The following is a 21,871-nucleotide window of genomic DNA, read 5'->3' on the forward strand; positions in this document are numbered from 1 at the left end:
AAACTTATACAGGTTTGCAACAACTTCATTTTTGGGTGGAGTATCCCTTTATTCAGCAAGGATGCATTCAATTAATAAAAAGTGCAGTCTTTTGAACTTTTTATTCGCCAGAGAATCCTGAATATTAAGTAGCACACCTGCTTTCAACAGTGATACTAATAATAAATGTTTCTTGTGCAGTAAATCAACATATTAGAATGATTTCTGAAGGGTTGTGCGACACTGAAGACTAGAGTAATGATGCTGAAAATTCAGGTTTGGAATCACAGGAATAAATTACATTTTTAAAATACATCAAAATAGAATATGGTTCCTTCAAATTGTAATAATATTTCACAATATTACTGATTTTAGTGTATTTTTTGATGACATAAGTACATCCTTGGTGAGCATTAGAGACTTTGTAGAAAAGGCCCCAAAGTTATTTTAGTGTTGCTATTATTTAGTGTAGTTGACCATATTAGGGTTTATGTTTCACGTTGACTTCCGTTGATTCAGCGCTTGTAACGGTGGCTGAGGCGCGCGCTGGTTTGTATACTGACATCACATACTTAGTATGCAGTACGATAGAGATAGTCGGTTGGTCAGTCGGTTGTGTGAGCTGCACTTTCCCTCAGAGTGTGCGTAAATGAAAAAAGTAAGTAAAACTGTGGTATTATATTATTAGTTAAAGTAGTTATTTCTGTTATTTGATGTAGATAAGAGTTAGGAGTTTAAGGAGTCGATTTGAGACTGAGGTGCTAATTATATTCGCGTTAGTACATTTCACGTACGAGCTTCGACTCATCTGATTTAGTACGTCAGGTTAAAGATATGTAATATCGTGTTTAGATGTGTTTATCCTTTATATTTGTTAGGATTGATCAGTACTTTGTGGTTGAGTATTAAAAGTAGTAAGTGTTGTTAGAATTTTACTTATAATGGAAAATCTGAGGATCCTTTATAAGTGTTTGAATCTTTACATTATTCTTACAGTATTAGAGTTTAAGAGATATACTGTATAGTTATGCTGATTATTGTTTGCCTTTGTTTAGTAATGTATATTAGTGCATAGAGAGGAATGAATGCATAGCTATGTTTGATTTATTCATTTGTAATTTGTTTCTCTCTTTATAGAGACCACACACACACACACACACACCAATACTCACAGAATTGCAAGAAAGAGGAATAAAGAAACAGAATCAGAATTATTTCTCCACTATTTATTTCATACTCTGGAACATTTGGCCTTAAGAGGTGTTCTGGCCGACACACCTGAGTGAACTTGATGATAAATCCAGAACTAGCAGATAGACTGAGTGTCTACCTATTATCTTCACTACATTGATGGTCCTTCGAGCCGGATTCACTGGGTTCACATCAGAGATGGAACGACATCCAGAGTATGATGCTATTGGTGCACGTCCCAGACGGCATATCCACCTACCTGTGCGCTATGCAGATTATGAGGTTGATTATAGAGGCTACATCGGTCAGAGGTACAGAGAGGAATCAGAGAGTTCTCACCAGGAGGGAAATGCCAGGATGACGTCCCTCACCTCCCCACCAGACTCTCCCCTGCGACGCCAGAGGCGGGATGCTATTCTTCAGGAGATGGACCTGGGCTATAGGGCTGAGAGCCAACAGCACAGCCAGAAGAAGCAGCTAGCCCCCCAGCGGTTTCCAGAGAGAGAGTTTAGGGAACAACTACGAGATTACTCTACTCCCTTACCTTCAGCACTGCATACAGTACATCCGCAGAATGACAGCCAAGTTGAGTTAGATGACATTCGTCATGAAAGACACCTCCTGCAGCAGACACAGCGCCACATGGCATCAGACTTAGTTGAGCTTAGAGCGCTGCGAGCAGACATGAGACAGTTAGTGGATTCTGTTCGCAACATGCAGTCTCCAACCTCTCTTCATACCAGAAAGCCAGAGTTAACAGTGATGTCATCACAGCCACTTGTAGAAAGTGAACTTAACGCTGAAGAAGAGGATGATTGGCCTGCACCACCACCATGGCCAGACCCAGTAATTGACGAACTTATACCAGGTGACCGACCTATGCTACATTCACTTATTAGGAGAATAGATGAGGTTCCAAGAACTAAGGAAGAAGCACTGCCACCCCCAGCTCTTGACATGTTTGTGGGCCAGTCACGAGTTTATCACTCAGCAAGTGAGGCCCTTCCTACTGCAAAGCCATGGGATGACACTGCCCGTTATCCACCGCCCTGGTTCAAGCCCGTTCAGTTTCTGCCGCAGCCACATCCAGCGGAGCCCAAGTACCCTACAGCTTATGGTGGTCAACGGAGTGACCTTGGCTGCAACCCAACGCCCCAACAGCGACATTCAAGCATGGCATGGGCACAGCCCTTTAAATCACCGCAGGGTTATAACTCCAACATCCCAGAGCCAAGTTACCGTGGGCCACGCCCAACAATTCCCAACTTCGCCAGTCGGGACCCAAGTGAGTTCGCACGGCTCAAGATCTCATTGGAGAACCTCTTACCACATGACGCATCTGAGCTGTTTAAATACCAAGTGTTGGTCGATCATCTGCAACTAGAAGAAGCTAGGTTAATAGCAGATGCTTACCTTAACTCTCCGACACCCTTCTCCGACACTATGGTTGCCCTGAATGACAAGTTTGGCCAACCACATCAGATAGCGCTGAGGCGTATTGCTGCTGTGCTGGACTCACCGGACATAAAGCGGGGAGACTTTGCTGCATTTGAGAAGTTTGCACTCCAAATACAGTCACTCGTGGGAATGCTGAGAACACTAGGCCACGAGGGTGAAGTGGAACTACAATGTGGCTCACATGTTTCTCGTCTGCTGAGCAAGCTGCCATCTGAGCAAAGAGCAGAGTTTCGCCGATGCATGTATCATCAGGGAACACGAACCCACACCTTAACTAATCTTTCAGACTGGTTGAAGTACGAGTCTTGGTGCCAGGACTTTGAAGGACAGTTAGCTGTGAGAGGAGTGCGGGAGAAGCCAGTGTTCCGTCAAGAGGGTAGGAAGGGTAAGCAACCTACCTCTGTCCTCCATGGTGTGAAGGACACAGCTAAGAAACCTGAGGTTCCAGTGCCACGCAGCTCCTTCAAAGGGAACAAGAGCAAGCCATACTGTCCATTCTGCAATAACGAGGAACACTACTTCAGCCAGTGTACAGAGGTATCCAGGCTAACTAAGGATCAGCTGATTGAATGGATAAAGAGGAACAAGAGGTGTTGGCGATGTGCACGGCCACACCAGGCAGCTCAGTGCAACTTAAAAAAGACATGCAGCCTCTGCCAAGGGAAACACCTCCAGGTTCTGCATGAGGTGAATATGAGGTCACCTAAGGAGGCATCGTCAACACCGGCAGCGGATAGCCCAGGCTTAAGGGGCACAACAGAAGTTCTGTATTTGGATAGACCCACTGAAGGCAGTCGGGTTCTTCTGAAAGTTGTCAAAGTCCGCATTCACCATGGTGACCAATCAATTAACACCTATGCCATACTTGACGACGGTTCAGAGAGAACTATGCTGTTGCCAGATGCTGCGGAGAAGCTAGGTGTGCAGGGGATTCAAGAGGACCTTCCATTACGTACAATCAGAGATGAAGTGCGGACCCTCCGTGGTGCATCAGTGTCGTTCTCCATTTCTTCGCCGTCAAAGCCAAAGTCTAAGTTCAAGATTAGAGGTGCATTCACCAGTGCTTGTATTGGACTAGCTGCCCATACTTACCCCATGGAACAACTCAGGAACACGTACAAGCACCTCATTGGCCTTCCCATACAGACCCTTATGGATGTTAAGCCCTTGCTTCTAATTGGGAGTGACCACCCCCATCTCGTCACTCCCATTGAACCTGTCAGATTAGGACCTCCAGGAGGGCCTGCTGCCATCTGCACAAGGCTGGGCTGGACACTGCAGGGCCCAGCGAGTGTAGTCTGTCACCTCACCCAACCACGGCAGTGTCTATTTACAACAGTAGCACCCCACCAGAGCGAGCTGATGAAACATGTTGAGAGATTATGGCAGGTCGATGATGTCCCATTCAGAAGTGAGAAACTAGTTACTCGCTCAAGACAGGACCAAGAGGCCATCCGCATCCTGGAGACCAAAACCATCAGGGTAGAGGTAGATGGCATTCTACGTTACGCTACCCCGCTGCTCCGCAAGAGAGACATGCCGCTCTTTCAGGCAACTAAAGAAGCCGTCATGCCCAGTCTACGAAGTGTAGAGAGGCGACTGGCTAAAGATCCTGCACGGGCAGAAGCCTACAGAGTGGAGATGGAGAAACTTATAAAGGCGGGCTATGTCATCAAGTGTGGACCGAAAGTTTCAGCGGAGGAAGGTCGGGAGGAATGGTATATTCCTCACCATCTGGTGAGCCATAATGGCAAGAATAGGCTGGTATTCAACTGCTCCTACCAGTATCGAGGGCAGATCCTCAATGACCATCTACTGCCTGGGCCGACATTAGGAGCATCACTACTGGGAGTTCTGCTAAGATTCCGAGAGCATGCGGTTGCAATTAGTGGAGACATCAGAGGCATGTTCCACCAAGTTCGCCTCCTCCCAGAAGATCGTGCTTTGCTCAGATACCTTTGGCGCGACATCAGTGAAGAAGGCCCTCCTGCAGTGTACGAGTGGCAGGTGCTACCGTTTGGTACAACATGTAGCCCCTGCTGTGCCACATTCGCCTTACAGCGCCACGTCTCTGATAACAGCCAGCCAGATGAAGACGTGAGGTTCTCAGTTGAGAAATGCTTTTATGTAGACAACTGCCTCCAGAGTGTTCCCAGTATCGCTGAGGCTAAGCACCTTGTAGACAAGCTACGAGCCCTTCTTGCATCTGCAGGATTCGATCTGCGTCAGTGGGCAAGCAATGAACCGGGGGTAATAAGTCACCTACCTGAAGAGAGCTGCTCCGCCAGTGTTGAGTTATGGCTGGCTCAGAACAAGACAGATACCCCAGAATCTACTCTAGGGCTAAGCTGGCTCTTCCACTCGGATGTCCTCGGCTACAAGCATCGCCATGTGGAGTACGGGTTTCCTACCATGCGCAATATTTATAAAGTGCTGGCGAGTCAGTACGACCCTTTGGGGTTCATCCTACCCTACACCACCAGGGCTAAGATAATTGTCCGATCTCTTTGGGACAAACACAGGGGATGGGATGATCCACTACTACTACAGGAGCTGACTGACAGGCATGCCTGGAGATACGTTGATACTGCAAGAAACCCTGCTGATGACGTGACACGAGGGAAGAAGCTGCAAGAGCTAGTTCAACCAAATAGATGGAGCCTGGGACCTGCCTTCCTCCTGACCAGTCCAAACTCATGGCCAGAGGACCCTGCTGTAGAACAAGCAGAAGATAACTCAGAGCTGCGCAAGTCTACCTTCTGTGGGGTCGCCGCAGTTGCATCAAGCCAGTCGACTTCAGACGTGAGTCAGTACGGCTCGTGGAAGGAGCTGCTCGAAGAGACAGTGCAGGAGCTGCATGGGGCGGCCAACTCTAATTACAAGCCTACAGCTGAAGACTACCGACAGGCTGAACAGTTAATACTTCAGAGGGCTCAAAGGGATAGCTTTCAGCAAGAGTACAGCCTCCTGAAAGCTGGTAAACCAGTACCTAGCAGCAGTCGACTCCGCACGCTGTCTCCAGAGCTGGATGAAAAAGGAGAGCTCATTCGTGTTGGAGGACGACTCCGTCGAGCAGAAGGCCTAGAGCTGACCACTCTTCATCCAGTCATCTTAGACCCAGGTCATCGAGTAACTACGCTCTTGATCCAAGACTTCGACAATCGCCTCCTCCACCCAGGCCCAGAGCGGGTATTCGCAGAGCTTCGACGCTCCTTCTGGATCCTGCGAGGGCGTGAGGCTGTCCGGCGCTACCAGTATAGCTGTGCTGACTGTCGGCGATGGAGGGGAAGACCTGCAGTGCCGAAAATGGCAGACCTGCCATCAGCCCGTCTGCGTCTTTACAAGCCGGCTTTCTACTCTACAGGGATGGACTGCTTTGGGCCATTTGAGGTCAAAGTTGGCCGGCGCCGGGAGAAGAGATGGGGGATCATTTTCAAGTGCCTCACAACGAGGGCGGTGCACTTGGACCTCCTTACCTCCATTGATACGGATGCCTTTCTGATGTCCCTTCGTCGGTTCGTTTCCCGTAGAGGAACACCTGCTGAGCTGTTTTCCGATCAAGGAACAAATTTCAAGGGAGGTGAGCGAGAACTACGTGAGACCTTCGCTGGAATGTCTAATGAACTACAACATCTCCTTGCTCCACAGAAGATCTCCTTCCGCTTTAACCCTCCAGCCGCTCCTCACTTCGGAGGGGTATGGGAGAGGGAGATACGCTCAGTTAAGAGTGCACTCTATGCCACAGTCGGTGCTCAACCTGTTCCGGAAGAAGTGCTTCGCACCGTACTTACTGAGGTTGAAGGGATCCTTAACAGTAAGCCCTTGGGATATGTGTCTTCAGATGCCAGCGACCCAGATCCAGTGACTCCCAGTGTTCTTCTTATGGGGCGGCTTGATGGTTCGTTACCTCAGGTAGTCTACCCTGAAAGTGAGCTCATCTGTCGCCGCCGTTGGAGACACTCCCAAGTTTTGGCCGACCACTTTTGGGCCCGTTTCATCCGGCTATATGTGCCAAGTCTCCAAGCTCGCCAGAAGTGGCAGGCTACACCACCTGATATTACAGGGGACTGTGTAGTGATGATCGCTGATCCTCATCTTCCGAGGGCCCTCTGGCCCATTGGGAAAGTGATCAAGACTCATCCCAGCCCTGACGGGCACATCAGGTCCGCTGATGTAAAGGTTAAGGAAAGGATCTACACACGGCCAGTTGCCAGGCTGGTTGTCCTCCCTGCACTTCCTTCTGGAGAAGATGGTGACGGTTCCACTCCTGCAACTACACCCCAGCCATAGAACTTTGTTGCCTTTATTGATGAGCGAATGTATTACATACATTCGGGGGCGGCTGTAGAAAAGGCCCCAAAGTTATTTTAGTGTTGCTATTATTTAGTGTAGTTGACCATATTAGGGTTTATGTTTCACGTTGACTTCCGTTGATTCAGCGCTTGTAACGGTGGCTGAGGCGCGCGCTGGTTTGTATACTGACATCACATACTTAGTATGCAGTACGATAGAGATAGTCGGTTGGTCAGTCGGTTGTGTGAGCTGCACTTTCCCTCAGAGTGTGCGTAAATGAAAAAAGTAAGTAAAACTGTGGTATTATATTATTAGTTAAAGTAGTTATTTCTGTTATTTGATGTAGATAAGAGTTAGGAGTTTAAGGAGTCGATTTGAGACTGAGGTGCTAATTATATTCGCGTTAGTACATTTCACGTACGAGCTTCGACTCATCTGATTTAGTACGTCAGGTTAAAGATATGTAATATCGTGTTTAGATGTGTTTATCCTTTATATTTGTTAGGATTGATCAGTACTTTGTGGTTGAGTATTAAAAGTAGTAAGTGTTGTTAGAATTTTACTTATAATGGAAAATCTGAGGATCCTTTATAAGTGTTTGAATCTTTACATTATTCTTACAGTATTAGAGTTTAAGAGATATACTGTATAGTTATGCTGATTATTGTTTGCCTTTGTTTAGTAATGTATATTAGTGCATAGAGAGGAATGAATGCATAGCTATGTTTGATTTATTCATTTGTAATTTGTTTCTCTCTTTATAGAGACCACACACACACACACACACACCAATACTCACAGAATTGCAAGAAAGAGGAATAAAGAAACAGAATCAGAATTATTTCTCCACTATTTATTTCATACTCTGGAACATTTGGCCTTAAGAGGTGTTCTGGCCGACACACCTGAGTGAACTTGATGATAAATCCAGAACTAGCAGATAGACTGAGTGTCTACCTATTATCTTCACTACAGACTTAGAAGAACATTTAAAAAAATCTTACCGACCCAAATTCTTATTTAATATGTTTCAATTTGCACATTGAAGAAGAATAATGGTATGTGGATATTTTTCAATGAAAATCTACTTTTAATAAAAACCCTTTAATATTTGATTAATTGAAAGATTTTTTTTTCCAGATATGATAGTGTAAAGTTTGGACAAGAAACCCATAAGATATAATAGTTTTCTGACAACTGACAGGTTAAAATAACCATCAACTGCAGTCGTACTCCGACTAGAATCTATATTTTTTATTTCTTTCCACGGTTCAATGAACCATCCTAACTTGTCAGGATGCTGGTCTGGGTTTTTCTGGAAAAACAGCATGGATGAGACAGTTCGCCTGCTAGACCAGCACCAACTAGCCTAGTCAAGTTGTTCATTGTAGTGCTGCACACACAAGGCTCTCGCAGCCGCCAGTGGATGGGAATGTGTTAACAAGGACACATGGGGTACATGCACTTACGTGACACTGTCTGCTGCACAGAGTTTGAGCGTCCCACGCTGGAAGGCGTTTTCCTGAAGACCCGTGTCAGCAGGTGGGCACGCTCGTTCAGACTGGACAGAAAGAGACAGGCGGGTTATGCCACCAATCACAGGATAGTTCCTAGCTGATATGCTACACACATGACAGCTAGAGGTCAAATCACAAGCATTTCTACAACACAGTGCTCTACTCTGACACGTGGCCATCTTGGCAAATGCCAGATACTCTTAATGATGTTCACTCGAGCAGAACATACATTTACACACATACTCGCACGATTCTAAGAAACGGCTTCCCAAAGCACTCATAAACAACATTAAACTTGTGCCCTGTGATCCAAAAACTTCTCTTTCAATATTTCCACTGCACTAAATCCTCAAGCTTTCCAATCCTTCAAACAAAAACGATAAATATGAGAAGTATTCAACAGCTCTTTATTCTAAAATGAATGTGGCCAATAAAGTCGTCTCCGGTTGCTAAATTAAATGGCAAAATTTCAATTTTGGAAACCGAATCTGATGGCATTTTGCGGCCAGTTTTGAAATGAAGAGGAATCGAATGATCCCGACCCCATCTTTGATAAACACGTTCTATGTAAAACAAATCAGTCTATGATGTTTCCCTGTAAATCAGATGAAAGCGGTCTTTCCCCCCATCCAAAAAAGAAAGTGATCCAGAAACCAGTTGTCATGGATGAGGGCCAAACTTCTCAAGGTTACAGCTCAAACTCATATTGTGCAACGAAGGGGACCGTTTGGACTGTTATCGTTGGGAAGGACGTGGCATTCATTTGGCTGCTTAGTAAAACAATTCAACAACAGTATATGGGATACGGCAAAACATCAGCCAATGAAAACTATGTCTGCAAAACAGATGACCGGTTGAAAGACGGGGATGATGAATGGATAAATAAAGAAATAAAAGGATGGAATGACGCATAGGCTCGGTGGTAACCGGAGCTCTTTCTTCCTCTGTCGTTTCTCTGGAACGTGGACAATCCTTGGAATATCAGACAGTTGTTTTGATTAATCAAATTTTCAATAACTTATTTTCCTCGGGCCGTCCCTCAAGTACGAGTCCAGGCTTGGCTTATCCTTCGGAAAATGCCTCGCTTTTGTCCGGCAGGGCTAGCTGGGGTCTTCTTGGGTAAACAGATCTGCAAATCTAAACGCCTAGGATGCACTCTTGAATTGTGTCAGCCTCCGCACAACGAAGCTGAATTCAAGCCGATAATGAATCATTCAGCAGATTTCTACACTCGTTCAGGATGACTTACAACCATTATGCTTTTTACAGCTGGATATTTACTGAAACAAATGAGGTTAAGTGTTCTGCTCTGGGGGAATGAGGGGGTAAACCCAAACAGGGCTTACGTCCAACATCCCTCTGATTAGAAGTCCATTCTGTTAACTCCCTGGCCATAAATTAATGGCATAAAGACCACAAAACACTCAAAGGTATTACAAAAAAAACTGCATGAGACTACACGTCCGTCTGCCAAGTTTCTGTCTCATATAGGGCTGTACACCAAATGCAATATGCAGCGTAATATCTCTGGGCTAAAACGGTTAAATCCATGCAAACGCTTAACTCAGTCAGCCTCAAGTCCACAAACACACAGCATGAAAACAAACACATGCACAGAGCTACGATCTTAAGGAAGCTACACACACCCAGTGCTTATAGCTAGGCAAACCTGACCAGCTCATGGCCGCCTGACATGGCAGAATGTAAAATGGAAAGAGAAAAAGTAAAAGAAAAGTCATGAGATAAAGATGACGCTGAAAAGGAAGGTTCAGGGAAGAGGGAAACAGAGGTCACTGCACATTCAGGCAGGCTGGTTCTACCTGCGTACATGCCTGCCTTTGACTCTACGAGTCTATGATTCCTCAGCATTGGGTCTGTGGGTGTTCAGGCAGGGGTTAGAGGATCACAAGGGACACAAATGCAGTCTCTTTCCCAAACACACAACCACAAACTAATAAAAAAAACGATATGAAGGGATAATAAACACAATAAATCAGCTTTAAAACCTAGTGAGCTTCCTCCATAAGAATTTTAATACATCGCTGTCCTGATGTGAAGGCTGTTTAAAATGATCTCTTCTTTTGACAAAACTGTAGTAGCGTTGCGTTGCATTGCAACCACAAAATGTACTCCAACAAGCAAAGCAAATAAAACAAAAATCTAAAATTAAGGTTTAACTATATATTATATACATATAAATTATTTTAAACAAATTAAACTGTAAATTAACCTACTATATATATATATATATGGTTTTTTTTTTAAAGAAGTATAGAAAATCCAAGATGGCAGACAAAGCAAGAATTGTTGATATTTTATTAATTTATTTACAATATTTAGCGTTTTAAAATTTAACTTGATATTTATATGAGTTACTGCGTTGATGTAGAGTCACTTAAGAGGTGCCATTGCTGTTGGTATGCTGCCTATGTAGGCAGCGAGTCAGCTCAATAAGTTTTGAAGCAGATTATGATTTATGTAACAATTATGCATTTGCCTTTTTTATTAAAATCATAGCTATATTATCTAAGAGTCAATGGGTTAATTTCATTCAAAGCATATTTGCAGGACATACCTGCGGCCGCTGGCATCTCTGAGGACAGCTGCCCTAGGGTCCACAGCTCGAGCTTCCAGTTCCTGCACTTCCTCTAGCAGAGTCTTCCTCACTGTGCGTCGTCCACTGAACAGTGACATAAATATATATATAGCCAAATTACACTGTATTTTCTCCATAAATACACTGATGTGTGCATGTGTGTTACTTACGCATTCCATGCCACATCTTTGAGTAAACATGCTGTTGGCACCAGTATCAGGCCCAGCCAGAAGCTCCAGCACTGCATTACCCTGCCAGCCTAAAACAGAGATAAACAGATCATCATCAGTTTGAAATCAATGCTTAGAAAATGTCGCAACACCCAATCCTGCTGGATTTCTCTGTCCTTGCAACAGCTGTTGACTGACCTGTGTCACCTTTGACCTGTTTGAGAGTTTAATTACCTATTTACCTACCATTGCCGTCTGCTGTTTGCTGCTCTTCTCCGCTGACTGTTTAATGGCCCAAATTAGAAGTTTTTTCCACCCTAATGAGTTCCTTCTTACAACGAACCATTTATAATGACTAATACTACTTAAACTTATCGCTCAAAACGGTCTGAAAAAAACCCTTTTAGAAATAAAATTAAATAAACACACACACTAACACACAAAAAAAACTATCTGCTAGTTTTGTTGATTAATTTAATTGTTTTATTAACACAGAAAGTTTTAAAAGTCTTCTGCTTAATCGTATTTTCTCAAAGTAGCCTTTAATGTTAATCCAACAGGCTTGAGAAACTTCACGGTGTGCAATCAAGTGATCCCACTTTTAAGGATCCTCCACAGCTGATATCACAGACGGAATCTACTAGACTCTGAAAACCATTAGACGGCATCTTCTCGCGACAGCTGCGCATACACTCCCAGACCCAGGCCAACCCTACCGAATTCTCAGACAAGCAGACGCACAAAAATACACACGCTGATATACAGAGCTGGAAAAACATGCATAAGGAGCTTGTGCGCTCCCAGCTTGGCCTACATGGAGAGATGGAGAGATTAAGAAAATGAACGGCTGGACAGAGAGGGGAAAGAAAAGTAAACGCTGCAGGGTGAAGTACGAGGGATGTCCCTTCTTTTTCTCTCCCTCCGAGAGCAGCTGCTGTGATACTTGAGCACATTCCTGATTTCTGACACAAATCGAATTAATGGGCTGGAGGGCTTCAGAGAGCTCCATCCCACCCCTGACTACTCCACACTCCCACAGCACGCACACACTAGCTTTGTTCCAAAATCCAGTGATCCGCCTCCGCAGGTTGCATTTCAGGGCACCGTAGACTAGCTTCCAATTATGCTGCCAGAAAGAATAGCTAAATTCTTGGAGTAAATTGTTCATATTTTATAGTATATTATATATTATAACATTTGATGAATATATACCAAATATTTGTACTAAATGCAATTTATTGAATTTAATACATTTTAAAATATTTTTTATTATTTTCATTATTTATTTTTTATATTTGACATTTGTTGAAATTTTTTGAAGAGAAATACTGGTTATAAAAAAAAAATAATACAATACTAAAATATGTTGATACAAATTTGAATTTTAATATTTTAATTGTATTTTGAAATGATAATTGTAAATATAATTCGATACTACAGTGTGTTTGGGGTAAGGGTATCGATACAGCATAATATCGCAATATTTTGCATAGGGTTATTGTATTGATACACGGGTGCCAAATATCTATATTTTCAGGGAGTGAATTTCAGCTTGCAAATGCAAATATTATATGCAAGTGCATAATTTTACTTTAAGCTCTGCGCTTAAGACTTTAATTTTACAAACAGCATATCTCTCTCTCTCACACACGCAGTATGTGTTTGGGTTTTCCTATAAAAACAATATAAATATGATTCAGCACATAATTACATTTCATAACTGAATACAGTCTCCTTAGAATGCCTGATATCGGCCGATAATATCGGCCCGCCGATATATCGGTCGGCCTCTCTAGTATATATCCCAGTGTACACATGAGAGAAAACCTTTCAAGAGTATTCCTCATACATTTACACACATAGATATCTGTGGCACTGCACAAACCAGCCCACTCGCTTAAGTCAACACTTCCAGGGTAGGCCGTAAAAACCTGGGGCTCGGGTGACTGCGTGGCAGGTGCAGGGAGACTGCGAAATGGGACAGCGGGCCATAAATCTGATATGGAACACCCAGAGAGCAAGTCATCCAGGCGCCGGGCTGTAGTCAGTGAGTAAAGCACAAATATGAGCAAGTGTGTGTATTTGCACTCACCTGGCCCAACATATCCGGCGCTATAGGAATGGTCGGCCAGATTGCAGAATAGACGGCAAAAAACAACATCCAGAGCACCATGCTGCCCCATACAGCCAGGTGAGAAAACTAGAACAAGAGAAAAACAGGTCATGGTCAGTTTCATACTGAATATAGACTTCTTCAACTGTAATGGACACTGTGTGAATACCAAGGCCGCTCTACTTTATCACAAGATCTGGTGTGTGGACAGCTGAACGGACGGGGAGTGTCGACGTCCCCTCAACACACGGTGACAGGACAGAGAAATGTCCTGCCATAGCAGCGATACATGTTCCCAATCTATCTAAAGCATTTCCCAGAATATATATATGACCTTCCAACAGAATCAGACACATAATATCAAGTGCACTGAAGATGCATTAGAAGGTGATTTCATTCATTTTCATAGTATTTTTTGTCATTTTTCATTACAATATCAAAAAAATTCTCAATTTAAGATACATACTTGAAAAGGAAAAATGAGTATGTTTAAAACAAGAAAAAAAGAATGGTCAAAGGGTTGAGAAAAATAATATTACTTGGAAATATGATTATAGAATCAGACACATGATATCAAGTGCTCCTTTTACTCCAGATAGAACAAATCCTTTGAAATAAATTTGATGTATTAGACAGCATTTTCATAAGTCCTGCCAGAGACGCTCATTGCTCTGAGCTGTGATGGCAGGCAGTGAAGCGTGTGTGTGTGTGTGTTTGTTTGTGTTGGAGGATGGGGACTGACGTACCCTTGTCCATGCTGTGGTCTCCATACCGGCTTTCAGACATACAGTTACCACCACATACTGCACCAGGAGGAGAAGGAGAGAAAGAGAGAGAGAGAGAGAGTCAGTCATAAATAACAGTAATGATATGCACTCATCATCCTGGTAAAACATTCTGCACAGCCTCGTACAAAACCAGATGAGGGCTTTCACACAGGCATCGACTTACTATCGCCTCTAGCGACGTACACTGCTTTAAAACACACAATTACACATTTATCCCTAAAGTAACACTCGTACACACATTCAGGCACACGGAAGCCCGCAAGGCACAGAAAAGAAATACCAGCACACAAAGACTTCACTCCCCATGGGACTCATTCATTACTGTTTTAATGGCTCGAGTCTAGTATCACCTTCAAATGTACTGTATTTAATAGTCTGGGTCACACACATGGCCTCGTTTTTATAATGCTTGGCGAAATATTGTTCACTGAAACGAAATACTGTATACTGATTGGCTAATAGGGAGGGAACACTAGTGACATTGCATATTTACTGTACAGACCAGTGTTGTTTTCTATTTAGCATTAAAATAAGTTTATTAACCAAATCGGGTTCCCAGTCTGTAATGAAAGTTTTGAACACTGGCTCAATTCAATAATTTAACCCAAAGAAGCTTTACCCATTTCAAGCATTTTATGTAATAAAATAGTTAGGACAGTCATAAATTCTAGAGCTGAAACGCAGAAATATAAGTCATAAATTGCCCACAAAAACCACCGGTGAGCGGCCTTGTCCGTTCTGATCAGTCTCCTCGCAGAGTTCCTGTCGTTCTTGCTTTGAGTTGTGGGGTCATTTCACAAGGACTTTTTTCAAGAATATCCAGCGAAAAGAGACATTAACAAGTTTGCAGTGTTTACACTGGTGGTCAGCGAATGGAATAACAGTGTGTGACCTCTCATTGGCAGGGGGCTATGGAGAAGCAAATGCCACGCTGACAACTCACCGTGTAGACGATGTTCCCCACGAACAGGTAGTCGACACTGTTGCCGTTGTCAAAAGGAGTGTCTGAAGGAACAAAAGGGGCGATGAAAGATACTTAGCAATTGACGCACTCCAGCCGAAGTGGTCTACAAATGTGCATGTGAGTGCTTGAGATAGCTACCGTGCTCCAGGACTTTGAGTGGAAACCAGAAGAGAATAATGGAGTGAATGAGAGCATTTATACAGTGACCCCAAAAGACCTGGAAAAAGAGAAAGAGGCAATGAAAGAGAGAGGAAGGGAGGGACAGAAAGCAGGAACGGGAGAGGGGGAGAGTCAGTCAAGACAAACTAATGCCAAGATACACAAAGCCCACACAAACAGCTTCTCTGCAATTGCACAGCTAGTGTAATGTCCCCCAGATCACCCCGAAAACACACACATACAAACACTGATCCTCAGCTATAAATGAATGACTGTCTTATTTCAGCCTCATGAATCTCATTATTATCTAGATGGCAGCAGAGTTTCTTCTTGCACTGCTGTTTATCCACGGGGAAATCACAAGTCAAACAACATGCTGATGCTGTAAACCACATCAGACCGTGATAATCAATTATAGCACAGGATGTAGACAAGCGTGGTGATCGTAATCAAACAGTCACTGCAGACAGATTTATATGTCTCGTAGTATTTGTTGAATCAGTATGAGTAACTTGTGACTGAAATTGTGCATTAGTATTGACTACTGAACTCTTGGTGCACCGTACCTTAGTGTTAAAACCTTCTGCGTTCTGTGTGATGCGGTACAGCTGAGGGAATCGTAGCATGTTCTGCTGACTGCATGGCCGGTCAACTATCCCCAGCGTGAAAGGAGGGAGAGCGGTAAAGATCTGAAACGTACATGAACTTTCATGAAAGTGTTGTAGTTTATTATATACACAATGCATCTGATTTATGATACTGTATATTTGATAAACGAAGCATAAAAATACACAGCAAACAATTTTTTAAGTAAACTATGGTCTTTGCTGTATTTGTAAAATATTTTGGTCGAACAATAGGTGTTTTTCAATGGCTGATGCTAATCAGAGGATTCACACTATAGTTCAAAAGATTGGGGTCAGCAAAAAAAAAAATTAAAACTTTTATTTAGCAACAATGATGCATTAAATTGGTCAAAAGTGACACTAAAGACATTTATAAACAGTACAAAATAACTATATTTCAAAAACATGCTGTTCTTTTAAACAGTCTATACATATACTATTAATTTCTATTGAAGAAATTATTAATACATATACTATTAATTTCTATTGAAGAATCCTGAAAAAAAGTATCAAGTTTTCCACAAAAATATGAAGCAACGGTTTTCAACACTGATAATAAGAAGAAATGTTTCTTGAGCAGCAAATCAGCATATTATTGATTGATTTCTGGGGGATCATGTGCCACTGAAGATTGGAGTAATGATGAAATCATAGGAATAAATTACACTTTAACATATATTCACATAGAAAAGAGTTATTTTGAATTGTAGTAATATTTCACAATTTTACTATATATTTTTCAAATAAATCCAGCTTTGATGGGCATAAGAGACTTGTTTAAAAAAAATGTACTGTATATTAATATATATCAATATATTCTAATATATATTTATTACCCATTGCAAGGTGGACCCCTTTATCTTCTGATAAATAAATAAAAATGTGTCAAAGATCACTATTACTGACAATTATCTTGACCATGTTGGAACTTTATCCACAACATTTGCTGCAGTGCATTCTGGGATTGTCTTTGTGAATGATAAATGTTACGTTTGATGCTGCCAAAGCCTTGTCAGGAGTGCCCCTAAGATGCCTTAAAATTATGTATTGGTAGGCAGCTCACAAGATTTTTGAAACATATTAACATAAAAATGAGAGCAAGACAGACACACACGTACCACATTGTACAGGCCAATGCACCACCGTTCAAACAGGATCTGTCCAGAGAAACCATTTACAAATGCAAACCAAAGCTGTGGGAAAAAAGAGGACGAAATTTGAAGTTAAAAATACAGAAGTGAAGATAACCAACACTGTGATAAATAGAAAACACTAAACACTCTAGCAAAGTGCTTCAGACAACATCAAACTCAAGGCAGAGGTCAGTTCATACAAACAAAAGGCCACACACACACACTCATACACATGTACACTTGCTGTCCATCCCCCATAATGTCTTTGCTATGAAGACAAAGACAGTCGGTGAACTTTGACCTTTAAAGCTCTTCTTTGCTAGAGGCTAATCCTCAGTAAGACCCCCAAAACACCCCTCTCCCCCAAATACACTGACAGATGTGCACAGACAATCGCATTCCAAAAATATAGAGACATCTAAACATTTAACCTCTACCCAGATCTTCCCGTAACACACACCCACCCACATCAGCACACAGTCCGATACACAGAGGCCGAGTCCTCGGGGGGATGAGGGGGCATGTTTCTGCACCTGCTGCCATTTTAGGGGGTGGCACAGCTGACAAATGCTCCACCGGACAGCATGGTGACCCTGTCAGTAAAGCTCACACTCTACCTAGCGTGCACACACACACTTAGGCCAACACAGCTCTCGGATGACAGTGTATCTGGTATGCAGTTTTGAACTGGAAGGACCCAGCCACTATAGATAGGGGTCAGCGGCTCTTTGTCTGTGCCTGCGAGTATGTGTGTGTGTGATGGAAAGCAGAGACTAGTGAGGGGGCATCTCATTTATCACTGTCAAACACTTCCATAAACAGCTGCAAGCAGTCTCCTTAATGTACGCAAGGGTGTCTGTGTGAAAAAAAAGCTAGCAAAAGGTTTGAGGGGAAAAAGAGTAAGCAAACATGTTTGTGTGTGTGTGTGGATAATGGCCTATTAGATGACTCTCTTTAAAAAGTTATCTGATCTCATACCATGCAAGTACAACACATTCCAAAGGCAAAACTATGTTGTTTAATAGGAATAGTTTGCCCAAAAAGATAAATGAAGAATTTACTTGCATTCCAAACCGTATGACTTTCTTTTAAAAAATGCATAATCCAAAAACGTATGGGGTGTTTATAACATTTTTATCTATATAAAAGATATCTACACATTTTGACCAATTCATTTCAGATTTTTTGGTAGCTGTTTGTGTTTACTGGATAATAAAACAAACCATTTTAAAAAACTGCATGGCCAAAAAGCTATTTCTATATATATTTGTAAGAAGGCTGTGCAAAGATAAATTACGATTAATTGCATCCAAATAAAAGATTGTGTTTACATAATATATGTGTGTGTGCTGTGTATAATTGTTTTGTATATATAAATACATATGCATGCATGTATTTATTTAAGAATTATTTGCACGTAAAATACTGTTTGTATATATATATATATATATATATACATACACACACACACATACAAATATATAATCTATATTATATATAATTGTAAATATTGTATATATGAAAAACACATTTTCTTAAATATATACATGCATGCAAAATATTTATACACAGTACACACAAATATATTATATAAACACAAACTTTTATTTTGGATGCGATTAATCCCAATTAATCTTTGCACAGCCCTAATTTGTATTAAAAAATGTGTTTACAAGCACAAATTTTTTGGTTTTCAAAGTTTACAATCAGAGATCTCGCTTATAAAAACGATATCTTTATTATCTTTCAAATTCTAAAGGTAAATTGATCAATAAAAGTATACTAATAAAACAAAATGGTACAAATAAAGTGCAGCACATGTAAAGTATGCAATGACTGCTGAAGCCCTAGAAATTTCAGTGCATAGAAGAGCATGTCCCAGTCATGGGAAATTCCCTTAACCATTGAAAGGATACTATGACAGATATCGCTTTCTTCATTCAAACTGATTTTTTCCATTAATATATGATTGTCCTTCAGAATGAAAGCTATATCATATACTTAGCCATGAGGAATTGCTCTATATTTGTAAAAAAAAAAAAACAAAAAAAAAAACTGGACTGCAGCGTTAATTTGCATACAATTATTGTATTAGTGTTTTTTAAAAAATGTCTTAAAGCACTAAAGTAGCTTGTCATAAATATGACAGTTTTCACTGGTTTAAGGACTTCAAGCACTTGTAAAGTACAAGTCCTGTATCTAGAGAGTTCTGATCATACCTTACACAAAGCATGAAACGCATTGTATTGAAAAGAGCAGCATGAATCTTTCAAGTGATCTTTTGTGTTTCAAAAAAGTACGAAAAAAATATGGGTCAGGAACATGATGACACATGAGGCCAGAATTTTTATGTTTTAGTGAACTACCCCTTGAAAAGTCCCTGTTTTGTTTGATATTATGTACGCACCTCTATGATGTACAGAACCACATTCTTATAGAAACAGTACAGGATACATTTGGTGACCCGGTTGTAACTCCAAGCCCCATGAACCAGTAAAAGCTTCTCCAGGTATGAGAACTAAAGAGAAAGAGTTTGAGAGAAGAATTAGTTTGCCCGCAGGAACACATGTGAACCATTACAGCAGGATCAGCTACCCGGATACAACAGCGCTGTGGGCAGAAGACTGCTGTGTGTTTTGTGTTGTGGTAGTGTAATTACAGTTTTAAGGATCAGATGTGTGTGTGTGTGACCGAGTCACAGAATAATAAATTACATGATTGTGTGTGTGTGTCTGTCAGACCTGAGCTATAGAGTAATCAGATGAGTTGGTGGCCTGCATGCCCTCATTCCCGCTTATGCCAACTCCCACGTGTGCCGTCTGTATCATGCCCACGTCATTGGCTCCGTCTCCGATAGCCAGTGTGATGGCCTTCACATGCTTCTTTACCATGTCCACAATCTCCGACTTCTGCAGTGGAGACACCCTGTAAGATAAATATGACAAAAGTATCAGTAAACAAGCACTAAGAAAATTCGCATTTGTTCATAATGTGCATCAATGGGCAATGTCGTGACATTGATGATGTCATCATCAGACAGCAACAGAGAAGTGTAAAGTGACCAAGAGATTTGGTGTCATGAACCATTTAGACCCCAAAGTGATTTCAATGTCTAAAAGCACTTTTACTGGAACATAATTCATTTTTAATGGTACAAAACATTCAAGTGCTTAGTTGTTGGAAAAAACAGGAATCATGGAGGACACCAGGTTTATTCTTGCTTATCTACTGGGAAAATCTTATTAAAACCATAATTATATTTAGCCTTTCCTAAATTGACAACCATTTAAACAATTACCACGATTATCTAGATAGCTTGCTCACCATTCTTGAATTTCGGTCAAATAAAGGCTATTTTGCTGCGCATAAAACATACAATACACTTCAAATGATTATTCATATATGTAAATATGCACTTTAATGACAAGGAATTTTTATAAATAAAAAAATAGCTGTCAGGGCAATTCTTTTCCCCTCCACTATGTTTAAAGTTTATTTCCAACTCAGGAATTTGGATATCAAAATTATCCCGAGCTTCTAAATCCGACTTCAGAGGGCGTTCATGTCCAGTTTTTAACTAGGAAACTCATATTTATGATAATTCCGTGAAGGCAGCATTAGCATACTGAGCCTTTTACCTTAGCCTATGTCTTAAACACGTTAAAATATATTTTTATACAAATATACAATTTTGCTTGATCCGGCACTACAAAAGGATTCTCCTTTGGGGTCCTCGGCGAATTGTTCCTTTAACTATACACTCTGGAACCTTTGCTTATTGACAGCCATTCAACATTAGCTGTATATTCTGATTAAATATTAATGCCAAAATTATAGTACCACCATGTTTTTTTTTCCAAAACAACTTTTGTTTTTTGGGATATTTACCGATGTATTTTGAAGTAAATGTGCTATGGCACGCAGTACCAAAACATCAAAAACAACAAAAAGAAAAGAAAAAACAGTATTAGTGTAGTATTTTTAGAGAGGCTTGGAGACATGTAAATCAGGAAACTCTCATTAAACTATATTCTCTTTCTCCGAATGGAAGGTGTTGGATGAGATTTGTATTTTAAAGGAAAATTAATGATCATTGACACACATTTACATTTATTCATTTAGCAGCATTGAGAAATGCTAAAGTACAAAAACTTAACCAAAAGGAGACCGTAATATTAGTGCTGCAATAATACGTTTCAAGGTTGGCCAGAAAAGTATGAGCTAGTTCAGACACGTATGATCTCTTTAATATCATGACCATGGTATACTCATAAAAATCGACAATCGAAAAGACAAATTCTCCCCAAAGCACTTTCTCTTGTCATTGTGTTGATCAATTCCACCCTTTTTCCACTATAACTCTATAGCTCACAGTGAGCTGGGGGGAGATCGGAGGCCGGAGACAGATGAAAGGCGGGCTAATGTTCTCCATGGTGGAATTGAGCAGAAAATAAGAAGGTTAAAGCAGCTCTTTAAACAAACAGAGTGTGAACTCAGGAAACCGTGCATGTAACACACACACAGATGCAAACTTTCTTTCCAACACACACACACATACACACACACATTTGTGCTCCTCTCTGCTGGTTGTCTGTGAATATGTGCAGTTCGGGACAGTGTGGGGGGTGCTGGAAGGGCTGGTTCAGTCGGTTTGTAGGGCCTTGGAGACCACAGTCCGGATATGGGCTTCATGCAACAGCAAGTCAATTACTCCCTCTCACAGATGGAAACACACTTTATTATCGAATCAGAACTGTCTGAAGCTTGAAGCACACTTATTTATATTCAGATTATGTTCAGATAAACATTTACAGTACTCAACAATGTGATGTGAATGACTGCATTGTCTACCTGTGTGTGAGAGTGTGTGTGAGTGTATAATGA

At 41.5% G+C, this 21,871-nt stretch overlaps 1 protein-coding gene across 11 annotated transcripts in view; it reads right to left on the reverse strand.

The window, feature by feature from the left end:
* atp8a2 (ATPase phospholipid transporting 8A2) overlaps nucleotides 1-21,871 on the reverse strand; it is a 61,766-nt gene that overhangs the window by 2,305 nt on the left and 37,590 nt on the right. For 10 of the 11 annotated variants that reach the window (XM_089125486.1, XM_039666997.2, XM_089125481.1 and 7 more), the window contains 11 exons: nucleotides 19,729-19,912; nucleotides 19,395-19,505; nucleotides 16,973-17,047; nucleotides 15,795-15,917; nucleotides 15,208-15,286; nucleotides 15,049-15,110; nucleotides 14,064-14,120; nucleotides 13,297-13,404; nucleotides 11,205-11,293; nucleotides 11,014-11,118; nucleotides 8,391-8,482 (listed from right to left, as the gene is read on the reverse strand). In XM_089125486.1, the coding sequence (XP_088981612.1) occupies nucleotides 8,391-8,482; nucleotides 11,014-11,118; nucleotides 11,205-11,293; nucleotides 13,297-13,404; nucleotides 14,064-14,120; nucleotides 15,049-15,110; nucleotides 15,208-15,286; nucleotides 15,795-15,917; nucleotides 16,973-17,047; nucleotides 19,395-19,505; nucleotides 19,729-19,912 (1,085 nt within the window). Of the gene's footprint in view, nucleotides 1-8,390; nucleotides 8,483-10,258; nucleotides 10,313-11,013; nucleotides 11,119-11,204; nucleotides 11,294-13,296; nucleotides 13,405-14,063; nucleotides 14,121-15,048; nucleotides 15,111-15,207; nucleotides 15,287-15,794; nucleotides 15,918-16,972; nucleotides 17,048-19,394; nucleotides 19,506-19,728; nucleotides 19,913-21,871 lie in introns of those variants that run through there. The other variant, XM_089125483.1, reaches the window with a different exon arrangement.

This window comes from Pimephales promelas, chromosome 22 (genome assembly GCF_988280905.1).
Source record: "Pimephales promelas chromosome 22, fPimPro1.hap1.1, whole genome shotgun sequence".
Lineage (NCBI taxonomy): Eukaryota > Metazoa > Chordata > Actinopteri > Cypriniformes > Leuciscidae > Pimephales > Pimephales promelas.